Source organism: Anabrus simplex, chromosome 7, assembly GCF_040414725.1.
Source record: "Anabrus simplex isolate iqAnaSimp1 chromosome 7, ASM4041472v1, whole genome shotgun sequence".
Taxonomy (NCBI): Eukaryota; Metazoa; Arthropoda; class Insecta; order Orthoptera; family Tettigoniidae; genus Anabrus; species Anabrus simplex.
In genome coordinates, this window is record NC_090271.1 from 175,897,564 (window position 1) to 175,912,631 (window position 15,068).

Sequence of the window (15,068 nt, forward strand, 5' to 3'; positions counted from 1 at the left end):
GATGATCAATTATATTTCGTTATCATGCACGACTTTCACTGCGAACTTGGTTTGTTTATGCTCAGCGAGGCGAGCCGGCTTGAGCCAGCGACAGCTGTATTTGTGACATAGCTGCAGGAACAAGATAGGCCACCCACCTCATGCATCACGTGTAGCCTGCCTGGCGTGTTCCAGAAAAAACGTCACCCCTTCGCAAATATTCGATGTGAAAATTTTTAAAACTTCTATAATAATAATAATCGCAGCAACTCGAGAGATATGTCATTTTGAAGAGGATCACATAAACGTCTCCAATTGTGAATCTCAAGCAAATCCGTCAAGGGATTCTCGAGATAATCAACTTCAAAGATATCACGCTATCTGATAATGTAGGAGCCCAAACAGAATATAAGGCGAGCTCACTTGACCCAAATCAGTCAGTGACAGCTGGGAGTCCAGTCTGGCTCTCCACACTGCATAATTACTGTTCGTCGAAGTGCTGACCATGTCTATCTTCAAATTATTCAAAGTCTTCGTAATGGACTTAAACTCTGACAGTCGAGTTGAACTTAGAATTTGTGCGCGTGTTGAAGTTCAAATTATACAAAGTCTTTATGGTGGACTTAAAGTCCAACAGTCGAGTTGGAATCTGTGCGCGTATTGAAACTAATTGTGACAAGTCTTATGGTGGACTTACGTGCTAACAGTCGAGTTGAACTTAGAATCTGTGCGCATGTAGAAACTTCTCGATGTGACCTACTTTTATGATTGTGGAACTTAGTTTATTACCACATTGCCATTGTGGAACTTAGTCTCTGAACAAGTTTTATTAATTTCAATGTGACACTACTGCAATATATTATTAACTCTGATATTCTTTTAAAATCTCAGTCAGCATAAATTCATTATTAAATAAGAGTGTTCATGAAAGTGTTCAAACTTTCCCACTGATATAAACGCAAGTGATTACCTATTGTAAAAGGTATACTCGTGTGCTTCGACACAAGTGGTTCATTCTGAATGATAATACATTCAAACTGTGCTAATGTACAACGGTACTTGCCAATTTTCATATCTGTCAATTTATGAGTTGAGGTGAATGCTATTCAATTCAAACTGAACTACCTTTTGAACTGTGCATTATTTCTTCATCGAAGTGTATTATCATTTGTGTGTTACTGATAGCAGTGTCTTTGATAAACTCTTGAGCAGTCGCATATTTTATTTTATTTTATTTTATTTTATGTCAAGTGCACCCATCTTTCAGTGCTCAATAATGACTAACCTTATTTCTTTATCAAAGTGTTTATTGTTAGTGTATGACTGACAGCAGTGCCTTTGATAAACTCTTGAGCAGTCATACATTTATTTAAATGCCAAGTGTGACCTTATTTAGTGGAAAGCCACCACGAACTGTGCCTAGTGCGCTAACAGTTTTCAGTTTCATTATTTCTATTCGCGAACTGTGCTTTATTTCTTTCTAAACTCGATGCTATCGCATCTTCGTTTTTAATGGACTTATAAATTCTGTCTACCAGGGATTAGTAGAGTTCGACTGCATATCATGACAATATTAAATTAAACAGTGCTGTTAATAAATGTGCCGGGGGACTGTGCAATTGTGGACACTCGTGTGAGTTAAGTTACGAGTGATTACCCCGCAACATCATCGGAGACCGTCTAGAACGTCAAAGGTTCGAGTTCAATTCCATGTCAAGGCGACCTGGGTGTTCCAGCCTCATCTCATCGTAATGCGAGCAGCCTGCAGAACGATTTCCAGTCCAGTTCAGCATGGTGACCTGGGAGTACAGTTCATCTGATAGGTGATGTTGAAGACAGCAAATACCTACAGCAAGGTGATGTGCACGTCAACATGCATTTTTCACAATAAAACTCTATTCTTCAGTAAATTTTCAATTTTTCTTGTAGATAAGAGCCTTCTTCCTGTACCGAGCCCTAGGTATAAATGACCTGATATTGCCCTGAGAGATACTATTTGCCAACTTAAAAATAATTGATAAAGTCGGGCTATATTTACTGGTACAATACTCAGCAAGACACAGAAAGCATCAAACTTCTACAGTCAAGTCAGAAATCTTCTCTGGGAGTGCAAAATACCACAAAAAGCGAAAGCAAATTATGTACCACACTTACTTTGTACCAATCCTCACGTATGGTTTAGAGACATGCACCCTACTAAACAAAGACTTCAGTAAAATCCAAGCAACTGAAATGAGATTCATTTGAATGATGAACCAAACTACCAGAAAGGACAAAATCAGAAATGAAGTGAATAGGAAAGTAGATGGTATCGAGGTTCCTATTACCAATGTCATAAAGAAACACAGACTTCAGTGGTATGGGCACATAATGAGAATGAACAGGGAAAGACCAGCCAGAAAATATTTTGACCTCAATCTCATAGGAAGAAGACCACAGGGAGGACCAAGAAAACGCTGGATAGAGACTGTAAGATCAGAAGTGGAGGAGAGAGGACACAAATGGGAGAATGTACTGGAACAGAAGATGTATGAAGACAGAAGGAGATGGCGAGCGCTTGTACACCACACCCGGGAAACTGGAGTTGGGAAATGATGATGATGTTTCTCATGTTTTCATTGTTGTTTGTTCGGAGTCTCTTTTCTAGGTTTGTCTGGAGGAGACACATAGGAAGTAGTGCCCTCAGAACTCTCCATTTCAAACGTAAGATAAATTTATCAACACCAGTTTTATTACCTATGATGATGTTTAAAGGGGCCTAACATCTAGGTCATCAGCCCCGTTTTATTATTAACTTTATTGGCCCTATTGGACCACTTGAGTCTTCCACGTACACTTTTCCTTCGAGGGTTTTACTGTTTGATTCTTCTTATCTGCCCAGTACTTCATTCGTTCTGATCGCTGTGTTCTTCATTCGGCTGAAATCTCTACAGGCCTTCTGTGCATCATTTCAGTTGAAAATTTGTGATTCTTAAGAAGGATGGTAATTTTATTCTTGTTCTCTGCATCTGTAATTTCGAGTCCAACTGTTTTGAGAGCCTCTTGAATATCTTTGCTCCAATGCCCACCTGTCTTCTTTCCCAGATTTATCATTACTAGTTGTCGTAAAATCCTGTTTTCTGGTAACCGTAAGATGTGAAAGAAATAAGTGATTCTTTTCTTCTTCATCGTGCTGGTAACTGGGTCAATCTCTCGATAGACAGTTTCATTGGGGAGGATTCTCCAGATTCCTTCAACCTGGTACTTTTTATTTATACAAGTTCTGATAATTCTTCTTTCAGTTTTGAGGAGCTGATCAGTTCTTCTTTCATTTTTAATTTGGAACAAGGTTTTGCAAGCGTAAGTGGCTTCAGGCAAAGTTACAGTTTTGTGATGTTGGATCTTAGTGTCTATTGACAAACATTTTTTGTTATAAGTTGACCAGGTTAGAAATTGTGTATTTTTCATTTTGTTGGTTCTATTTATCCATGTTGCTTTCTTGCTTCAGTTGTGCATAATGATTTCTCCAAGGTATTTAAATTGTAGGACTATGTATGAAAATGACTGGTCTGAAAATGGGAAACCACGGAAAACCATCTTCAGGGCTGCCGACAGTGGCGTTCGAACCCACTATCTCCTGACACACCACACAAATGCTGGGGCTGTATCTTAATTGCCCACGGCCGCTTCCTTCCCTCTCCTAGCCCTTTCCTATCTCATCATCGCTATAAGACCTATCTGCATTGGTGCAACATAAAACCAATTGTAAGAATAGCTTTTGCTGAAGAACACATGTCTTGGACTGCAAGATGTGATTAAGTGATTTTCAATAATGAGAAAAAGTTTAATTTGAATGGGCCAAGTGGCTTTCAGTGTCAAACACTCAATTATACTATTTAATGAGAGAATGTGTAAGATGAGTAATTTTAACATTATAGGAAAAGGAAAATTATCGGTCTAAAACTCAGCTTAAAAAAACAAAAACAAAACAAGAACACCCATTTAAATAAATATCAATACATACCTGAGCTGATCCATGGTATACATTATCACAGTACTTTTTAATATCTTCTATGCAGGCTTCCTTTAGCTTTGGATTGAAATCTATATTTTCTCTCTGCTGAAATAGCTGTGATCGAAGTTGCTGCCGACATTCTTTTGAAATGCTGTGTTTTGTCTCTCTGAGTGTGTCATTGCGAACAATTTCACTCAGGCAAGCAATCACTTCAGATCTGAAGGGTAATGAAACAAACATGTAAACAGACTACGGAAATTTTTATTACAATTAATTTGAATTTGTAATGAGATTCAAAGCAAGTTACTATGCAATTACCCTACTACACATCATATGCTCTTGTTTCAATCCTTAACGGACTTTGCCTCATAGTCACAATAATTTTAATAACTCAACAGTAATACGAAAGAAGAAACATGCAAAATTCAAGTCGGCAACAGTCAAAGATTAAGGCTGCTCAACATTTTCACAATTCCTTTTATACCAATATTGTTCACATCTTCATTTAAGTTCAATTAAAAACATTATTCACAATTTAGAAACATTCATTTAGCCCAATGATACAAATCAATGAATAATTCTGTGTGAAGTAATGTGAAGTATGACAGATTTTAAGTTTTTTAGAACCCAATGAAGTAAATGTGATATCTCCTCTTTAAACATGTTATCATGGTGTTTATCAATAAAGATGGTCATATCTCGAACACTGTAAGCTAGAGAATTAGTGATATTGTGCCAATGAAGGCCAAGTGAGGGGCAGCTGTAATAATGCCAGTGAGATGATGATTGTGGCCCAGTGGCGACAATGTGGTCGGGGCAAGCAGAGAGCAAAAGAAAAGGACAGACAAATTGTTTAGGTTCATCAATAAAAAACGCAAGCACTCACAATGGTTTTTTCCCCCCTATTTGTTTTACGCCGCACCGACACAGATATGTCTTATGGCGACGATGGGACTGGAAAGGCCTAGGAATGGGAAGGAAGCGTCCGTGGCCTTAGTTAAGGTACAGCCCCAGCATTTGCCTGGTGTGAAAATGGGAAACCACGGAAAACCATCTTCAGGGCTGCCGACAGTGGGATTCGAACCCACTATCTCCCGAATACTGGATACTGGCCGCACTTAAGCGACTGCAGCTATCGAGCTCGGTACACTCAGAATGATCTGGAAGTGGAAACTAAGAGAACCTTCTGTAGGCCCAAATAAAGAGCACAGTAATGGAGAGTGAGTCACGAGTGAGCCACTCTTGTGTACGTCAACTTCAAGTGAGCAACGAGACTGTTGCAAGTTCTGTGTGTGACCACGTATGGTACTGTAGCGATTCAAGATGGTCTTGATTAAGCGGCATGTGGCGAGCACGGAAGTGAACAGTTTTGGAATGAAGCTCTACTGCGAGAAGCCTGTTGCGGAGCAGGAGTTTGATTCAATGGAGTGCTGTGTAATCACCTGAGCCTGTGTTAAAACAGCGAGTAAAAACTGTGTTGAGCAGAAAACTCAAATGCGATTGAACTTATATATACATCTTTTTATAGACTTACGCTTTTCAGCGTTCAGGCTGCAAGCAATTGAGAATTAACTAAATTCCACCACAATCTTCAGTCTGTAAATAGCTCTGTGGCTTCGTTTAGTCCCAAATCTCATTATCGTCATTTTCATTCCCCTTGTCCAGCCTCTGCCAGGTTGGGGTGTTGATGGTACTTCTCCACCATTGCCTCTCCTTCCGCCACTCCTCTTCAGTAATTGTATTCCAATCCAGTCTTCTTATACTGTTCTTGACAGAGTTCAACCCATCTTGCTCTGGGCCTCCCTCCTGTCCTCTTTCCCTCTATCTTAGCCTCCAACACTTGTTTTGGTATCCTTCTCTCTTTCATCCTCATGACATGTCCAAATCATCTCAATTTCTTCTTTTCCATCCTATCACTCAGTTTTTCTACCACTATTTCTTTTCTGACCTCAACATTTCTTACTCTGTCTCTCCTTGTCTTCTCTACCATACTCCTCAGGAACTTAATCTCACTGGTCTGAATTTTACTCTCATCTCTTGCTGTCAATGTCCAAGTCTCTGATGCCAATATTAATATATGGGGATAGTATATCTTGTACATTATCTCTTTACATTTCTAGGGACTTCTCTGTTCTACACGAAGTTCCGTACAGCAAGAGGGAATACTATGAGTATACTATTCATCAACAGCGTTTGTTTCCCATGTTAGGAACAGATGCAAGGCCGTCTGTTCTCCATGTAAGGGTCGGCCTGAATAATTGCCACGTTTCAACCCAAACTGTGAGAAACGGACACAAGGCTCAACCTCACTCTCGACGTGAGTGGCAAGGCTCAGATGGGCCCAACATTATGCTGAATGGTCTCTTCAGAATCAGTATAAAGTTGTTTTCACTGATGAGTGTCACATTAGCCTTGTGCCTGATGATTGTCAACAATGTATTCTGAGGCAATCTTGTCAGGTTTCATGTCTCAAACATACTGTCCAGCACATGCAGCAAGGTGTGATATTATCTGCCACCGTATGCCACTCCTAGTCATGCAGGGCAATGTAATGGCTATACGATACAAGGAACACAGCCTCTGACACATCATGCAGTTCTTGTTAACGACTTCCTTCATGATCATGATATCGTTCAACCACAGTGGCTGTGGTGATTCCAGACATGAACCCTATCAAACATGTCTGGGATAAATTAAAAAAGGCTGTTTATGGACAACACAAACCACCATCCACTTTGCGAGATCTATACCGAATCACCATTGAGGAGTGGGACAACTTTTTGGTCTGAGGTGATGCAAAACTTTATATGATGTATGAAATATTAACCCTTTCTTTTGAAAGTTTTCTCTATGGGAGCAAAGTATTCTTCTTTCCCATTTAAAAAGGTATGTTTTAGTAAGTATATTCATACAAACATTTAAAAAAAATGTATGAACATATCCATTACAAAACTATGTCAAAAGGCAACATTTAGGTAGGTACTTACAGCAAAAATAAAATTAAAAACCCCTCATCTATATGTTTAAAAAATATATTTCTTGACGGATGACTTGAAGGACGGAGAGTGATGATAATATAAATGAGTCAAAATACGTGCGTTGACCCCCCTATTTCACTTACATTACATTACATTACATAATAATAATAATAATAATAATAATAATAATAATAATAATAATAATAATAATAATAATAAACCTACACAGTGAAAGATACTCTGGCTTAAGTTTGCAAAAATCAGAATACTGTAAAAGTGATAATTTTTGTTTTGTTTTTTTGTTTGTTTGTTTTAGCCTACTAGGGACTACGGGGCTAGACTTAACTCCTAGCTAAGGTCTTCTGCATTTCTTGGTCCAGTATGCTTTCATTTTCCGGCTGGGTGCCTGTGTCCTTCCATCCATCCACTTAGGTATGGTGGTCCCTGTACTCTTTTTGCTTGCGAGGGACAGTGGAAAGACCCCCGCAGGATGGCCTGTTGGTACTGAGATCGGTTCTCTATGGTCTCTAATGGGATCTGTAGTTCCTGTGGGTCTGATTTTACTGAGGTGATCCACTTGTCACTGCGAGGATTCTGTTTGTGAGCCTGCAGGGTTTCAGGCTGCTCATGTGGCCGTAGAAAGTCAGTCGCCTTTTCCTCACACGTGACTATGTCTTCCTGATGTTCGTAGAGCTCGTTGTTGTGCCTGCTCCTCTCTTATGGGTCCTAATATCCTCCTCAAGATTTCTCCTCTTTAAGTTCTAGTTTCCTGACTGGGCCCTTTCGATTCATCAAAAGGCACTCGGAGGTGTAGAGTACAGAGGGTCTTACTACAGTGCTTCAGCTTTAGGTTCTTGGAGAGGTACTTGGAGGTGTAGATGCTTTTATAGGAATGATAGGGTCCTCTCTAAATTGGTGCTGGTGTCTATGGCCAAAGTTTCGCTCTCGCTTGTTGCTGAGATACATTCTCATAAGCACTTGACTGCAGGAACAATTTTTATGGTATTGTTTCCTAGTGGGATTGTAGAAGGAGCCTGCTTTATATTAGTGATAAACTCCATCTTCTGTAGGTTGACCTTCAAGCCGGTTTTTGCTGCAATACTATAGAGGCTCTGCAGTTGGTGAGTAGCCCCTTCCATGTTGTTGGCCAGTAGGGTGAGATCATCAGTAAAGGCTAGACAGAGTACAATGATACTGTCTTTCATGTACCCAAGCTTCAGTCCTGCTTCTGATAACAATATGGCAGTCCATTCCCTAATGATCTTCTCTATTACACAGTTGAAGAGGATGCAAGAGAGACCATCTCCCTGTCTGACTCCTGTCTGGATAAGAAAACTCTCGGAGAGCTCACCCCTGAACTTGACTTTGGAGGTGGTGTTCGTCAAGGTAGTTTGGACCAGTCTGGTGGTCTTCTCATCTACGCCTAGTTCCCGCAGGGTAAAGAAGAGGGTCTATATGTGAGGATGGTTTTGAGGTTTCGTATTTGCTCTGTGCAGGACCTACTGACGCGGAAATCAGCCTGGTATTCACCTAGTTGGGAGTCCAGCTGTTCGGTGACTCTAGTTAGCACGGCTGTAGAGAAGATCTTGTAGGTTACAAGCAACAGGGAGATGCCTCTGTAGTTGTTAAGGTCAGTCTTACTTCCCTTCTTGTGTAGTGGATGAATCACGGCTGAGGTCCATTCCTCTTGCAAGACCTCTGTTCTCCATATGTCTTGGATGATCTGGGTGATACTCTGCAGGGACTGTTCATCTACATGTTACCGAGCTCGATAGCTGCAGTTGCTTAAGTGTGGCCAGTATCCAATAATCGGGAGATAGTGGGTTCGACCCCCAAATACAACAGACAGAAGAAGACTTCAGAAGACATGAAGAAGAGTTCAGGAGATCTCTACAAAATCTACATGCTTCCACATCTTTGCAACTATACCATCTTCACCTGGGGCCTTATTGTTCTTGAGGCCTTTTATTATCTCCTCTATTTCTTCCCTGTTGGGTGGTGCAGAGTCCTGGTTCCTGACAGTGGGCTAGGTGAAGGTCAGTCTCTCTTTAGGTTCTTCTGCGTTGAGGAGATTCTGTAAGTACTCTGCGAAGGTGTTGGTGCAATCTCTGTTGTTCATTTGGAGTTTCCCATCTGGCCCTCGCAGATTTACGGTGGGGGCTGTGTATGAGGTAGACTGTGTCTTAAGTACCTTGCAGAGATCTCCTGAAGTCTTCTTCATGTCTTCTGAAGTCTTCTTCTGTCTGTTGTATTTGAGACCTGTTTTTATGGTGCGTTATTTATACATAACTTCATAAATGTACATTGTAAATAAATGAAGTTCACATAGAAGCCTAATATGTAAACGGGGACAAACCTTTCAATTTACAAAATGACTCTTGGATGGCATTATCTTAATTTACATAATACATTTCTAGTAAACACGCAGAAATGTTTTCATGTTTCCAAGCCTCTGAAATATTTTTCAAAAATGTATCAAACCTGTAAACATTTTTAATAATTAAAGTAAAAAAGTATTTTGGTTATCGTGTTTAAACAAATGACACAATATTTTGTCTCACACTGCACGCACACAGTAGACCGCTCACTACACAGCTATGAATTAACTGACCTTTCCACTTAACCCGTTGAGTTGTAAAAAAAGTATTGTATCGCTCAAAACATGTTTGAAAAATGTACTGTTGGCTAAACACAAGTATGACTCCTTGGCTGAATGGTCAGTGTACAGCCCTTTGGTTCAGAGGGTACCAGATTCCATTCCTGGCTGGGTTGGGGATTTTAATTGCTTCTGATTAATTCTTTTGGCTCGGGGACTGGGTGTTTATGTCTGTCACAACACACTCGTTTTCATATTCAGACAATACACCACACTACCAACCACCACAAAAACATGCATTAGTGATTATTACAATTCTCCACAGAGGGTTAGCATTAGGAATGGCGTCCGGCCGTAAAACAGGGCCAAATCCGCATTTGCTACGCAGTTCGCATCTGTGACCCGACGTGGGAGAACAAGGAGAAATATATTTTATAACTTAAAATATAACGTTTTTAATTGCACCTATAGCTTTTTGTTTTTGTAAGACCCCCCACCTGAAAAATTCTAACCTCCCCCCAAAAATAAATCCTGGACACAGCCTTTTTTCTGTGACACTTCTTTCTTGCTGACTAAGCTCTGACTCAGCTGGTAATAGATGGGATTGGTTCAAAATATTATGAGCTCGGTAAATTCTGTGAAGCAGGATGCTGCCCTACTTATATGAAGTCCCAGTGAGAATCTCTCCTCTAAAAGGTTAGGGATCATCGGTAGATTGTATGGTCGTTTTTGATTTTTTGATTTCATGTTCAATCTTACCTCTCTACCTGCAGAGTTTAGTCTCTCCAGATGACATTGTTTTAATGAACAGCAACCCTCAAGATCTACAGGAGGCAGTAATAGAGCAAGCAAGTAGGTTCACTGACAGTTTTCCCAAAACTTTTTTCCCCCCCAAAAGAAACTTTCCCTATAACATTTATTACTTTTGCCCATTTTTTTCCAAATCAACTTTTCCTTTCGACACTTTTCCCGTTCAGAACTTTTATTACTTTTGCCCATTTTTTCCAAATCAACTTTTCCGATTGGCACTATTTCGTACAGAAATTTTTTCCTAAGAGCACTATTTCCAAATTTACTGTCCAGCTCCATGGCTAAATGGTTAGCGTGCTGGCCTTTGGTCACAGGGGTCCCGGGTTCGATTCCCGGAAGGGTCAGGAAGTTTAACCATCATTGATTAATTTTGCTGGCACGGGGGCTGGGTGTATGTGTTGTCTTCATTATCATTTCATCCTCATCATGACGTGCAGGTCACGTACGGCCGTCAAATCAAAACACCTGCACCTGGCAAGCCGAAAATGTCCTCGGACACTCCCGGCACTAAAAGCCATACGCCATTTCACTTTATTTTTTCCAAATTTACTTATCCCTTAGGCAGTTATTACCAATTATTTTCCTTCCCCAATACCTTGCTTTCCTTTTCTTGTATTTAGAAAGTTAATTGCACAGATACTTAAATAATTGCTGTGAAAATCAATGTCTGTATATTCACAATAATAAAATTAATTATACATATAAATCAGAAATTTATAGCAAAAAAATTACAGCATAAAGTTAGGTCCTAGTGTTCATAAATAATCCCAAATCCTGTTGTTTTCTTTGTATGTCTCGTATTCCAGCAGGATTGATTTTATCCTGTCCTGAATACAAATCCATTTTTCTTTTTAGGGTCTGGATTTGACTGCTTGGCCAAGGAACAGTTGCATAAGGGCCATTTCAGTATCACTTTGTTCTTTCTGAAATTCTCCCAGCACAGTGTACAAAGAGGGATGATGTTTGCCGACAATGCTTCTAAAGCGGTTTTGCCAACCCTCACTAAAGTTGTTCATCTGTTGTTGGCCTGTCACTGTTGCAGTGTAGCAGTTCTATCTTTCTGGCGGATATCGTGGAGGTACAAGACGTCTCCTGCCTCTTCCTGGTCTACCGGATATGTATGTTTCTTGGAAATATTCTGTTATAACTTGCAGGTCGTCTGGTAGATGTTCAGAAAGGCATTCAAAGCTTCTTAAAATATCAGGATTTGGCATAAAAGCAAGGGAAAATATAGAATGTACTCCAAAAAGGGATTTGTCATCACGATCTTCTCAGGATCATTATATCTTGCCTGTAGTCTAGCATCTTGCACCTTGCGGTACAATGTTTGTCATAGGTGGAGGAAACAACAGGAAATGTGGTATTAGGGAAGGCTGTAAATGGTGCATTTATAACAGCCAGCTAAAAGTCTGTCATTAACTTTGCTGGTGGCATGAATTCCATACTAAAATGTTCTGCTCCATTTCCAATAGCCTCAAACACCTTCAAATATAAGTTCTATCTTTTCGACGATAATAATGCAGAAATGAACAGAAATGGTACTTTCATATTTTAATTTTGTCTTACAGTTCCTAAGATTGTAAATATGTTTGGAGCCATCTTGAACTTTCCATCTGCATACCAAGTCTCAGAATATAAAAGTAATTCTGAATTTAGTCTTGTTTCGAACACAATTACACGGTCTGGTTCTGGTTCTTCGTCATCATTATCCTTACTGTCATATAACAAAAAAGAATCTCCACATAGGGTTTCGTTTTAGCATTCAGGGATATCTGTTAATTCTTCAAATGATCTTGGTTCAGGTAATTGGTTTCTCTTTCGTGTGTGTCTCAGTGTTCTTTCCAAATTTTCTCTTTCAGGAAGTTGGTTTAAAACTCCTGCAGGTATTCTAGGGGGGCTCAGTTGAAAGTATTTGGGAAGGAGTTATTTCTTGGTGCTCTGTAGCTCTTCTCTTCAGCTGATGTATGGCTACTTCTGCTTCCAATTTTTTTGATCAGGGACATGATCATGTTCTCTTTCTTTAACTACTGTAATGTGATCATCGTCAGAATCTTTAGTGATGACTGTTGCTCTGCATTCTGTTTTATTAACACAAGTCCAATAATCAGTTTCTCCTTTAGAGTCCCTCCGGTAATACATATACCTGTTTAGAAGAAGCTATTTTCTTCCTCTTTCCGAAATAAGAATACGAGCATCATTTGGCATCTTATAATAAACTTTAATTTTTTTTACTCAAAAGGTTTATATGGTTACTACTTCATTGTTATTCTTCTTCTTCTTCTTCTTCTTTTATGACCACATAGGATCACTTTAGTCAGTACGTCGTTCAGGTCTCTTTGAAGGGATTGTTCGGGCTTTGCGGTCCTCCCAGTACTTCTTCAGACGCTCCGATCTTCGTGCCCTTTCCTCAGTTGAAAATGTGCGTGTTGTTGGTTTGTTTTGTGTAAGGGTAAAGCGGAGGTTTGTATTCTTGAGTTTTGTATTCAATTTTATCTTATTTTTGGTGTCTTCTGTTGTAAGGCCTATTTCCTTCAGATCCTCTCTTACTTCTCTGATCCATTTACATCCTCTTGTGGTATTTTTTGAGACGAGATTGTGTTGTACTATTTGTTTCAGAAGTCTCGAGTCCTGCATCCTCATGATATGTCCAAAGAATCCCAGTCTCCTCTTACGCATAGTATCTGTAATGGGTTCTAGCTCTTTGTACACGACTTTGTTAGGTATTAACCGCCACTGTCCATCTTTCTGATATTTTTTGTTGATACAGGTTCTTCCAATCCTCCTTTCAATTTTCTGAAGTCTGTCAGTCTTTGATTGTTTATTCAGGTAAAAGAGTGTTTCTGCTGCATATGTAGCTTTCGGTTTTATAACTGTGTTGTAGTGTTTTATTTTTGTATTTATTGATAGACATTTCTTTTTGTAGATATCCCATGTTAATTTTTGTGCTTTAGCTAATCTATTTGTTCTTACTTGGATTGAGATTTTTTCATTTAAGTTATGTGTTATTACTTCTCCAAGATATTTAAACTGAGTTACTATTTTGATTTTATTACCATTTATGGTGACTTCTTTTAGCTGTGTTGGTTTTTGGGGCATAATTTCTGTTTTTTCAAATGATATTTTGAGGCCAATTTTATTTGCAATGTTTTGAAGTTCTGATATCTGGGTTTTTGCTTCTTTTATGTCCACTGCTAGTAATGCTAAATCGTCAGCAAAACCCAGGCAATTTGTTTTGATTTTTCGGCCAATCTTTATTTTGGGGGGACATTTTCTAAACCATTCCCTCATTACCATTTCTAGAGCACAGTTAAATAATAGTGGTGAGAGCCCATCTCCCTGCCGTAGTCCAGTTTTAATTTCAAATGTCTCTGATGTTTCACCCCTAAACTTCACTTTTGACTTAGTATTGGTGAGAGTCAATTTTATCATGTCATTGTTATTCATCACATAAAAAAAAAAAAAAGAAAGTTCCTACTGGAAATTACTATTGGAAAAGAGAGGTTTGAGGAAAAATATGTCAATGGCAAACTTTCAATTGGGAACAAAATGTATTGGGAATCCATGTTTTGAGAAGAAAAGTGATTGGGAATAACATGTTTTGGGTAAAATTGTCACTGGAAAAAAAGAAGATTGGGAAGATACATTTTGAGACAAATAAATTGGGAAAACTAACCGGGAACGGGGAAAGTACACTTGAAGTATGAGGTATGCAATGTGATGAAGGTCAGAGGCAAGGAAGAAGATATCAGCATCAAATGGAAGGGAGAACAACTGGAGCAAGTCCTCGCAACTATTTGGGCACAGTAATTTCTCAAGAGAATCAAATGCTGCAGCTAGAGCTACGAAAGCTAAGTATAGCTCCTTTCCTAGGCTGTGAACTTATCATTAACTGTATATAGTATTTCAATAAATTTAGTGGGCAGTAAAACACACTACCTAGAGTAACAATGAAATAGTATACAGACAATATGTATGTTTATACTACTGTGACACAGATAACGATGAAGATGGCTGATGTTGTCGATAGAGAAGGAGGAGTAATAACTTTCATGTTGATGAATTAAATACAGGGTAAAGCTGACAAACTGCAACTGTTATGTATACAGATTTCTTGTTTGGTCCCTTGATAGTCCCTACATAACATCCTTTCTATTTTCTAGAATATTACACCCGTTGGAAAAATCAATATAAAGTCTGAAATATGGCACTGGTAGTTCCCACGCTCTTTGAGATTGCCAACTGTGGTAACACCAAAAGTACTTCACATGTCACTAAAACCATTAATGTATTGATATTTATACAATGGTTGGTATTTGAAAAAAAAAAAAAAAAACATAAGAGAAGTTTTTTCTGCTATTATAAAAACTCGCATTTTGATCCAGCGTAAAAGTATCCTACATCAGAAACAGTTCATCGTTTCATAGGAATTCTGAGATCAAATCTCAGGATGGTAACAAAAAGCAAGTGAAGTAAGCAATTTCATTCATGCTGATGATTTGGTGTAAATGACAGACAATGCCGAAAGCCAGCAATGTAATCTTGGAACCTGGACATACAGTAGGGGCATCGAGTTTGATATGAAAATCAGCCTTTCCTAGACATTTTTTTGCTAGTGGCTTTACGTCGCACTGACACAGATAGGTCTTACGGCGACTATGGGTTAGAAAAGGCCTAGGAGTTGGAAGGAAGCGGCCGTGGCCTTTATACCGGG

The 15,068-nt window shown here is 39.1% G+C and overlaps 1 protein-coding gene across 1 annotated transcript in view; it reads right to left on the reverse strand.

The window, feature by feature from the left end:
- Positions 1 to 15,068, reverse strand: part of Glg1 (golgi glycoprotein 1) — a 266,753-nt gene that overhangs the window by 92,554 nt on the left and 159,131 nt on the right. The window contains exon 10 of the mRNA XM_067151476.2: positions 3,983 to 4,190. Within this exon, the coding sequence (XP_067007577.1) occupies positions 3,983 to 4,190 (208 nt within the window). The remainder of the gene's footprint in view (positions 1 to 3,982; positions 4,191 to 15,068) is intronic.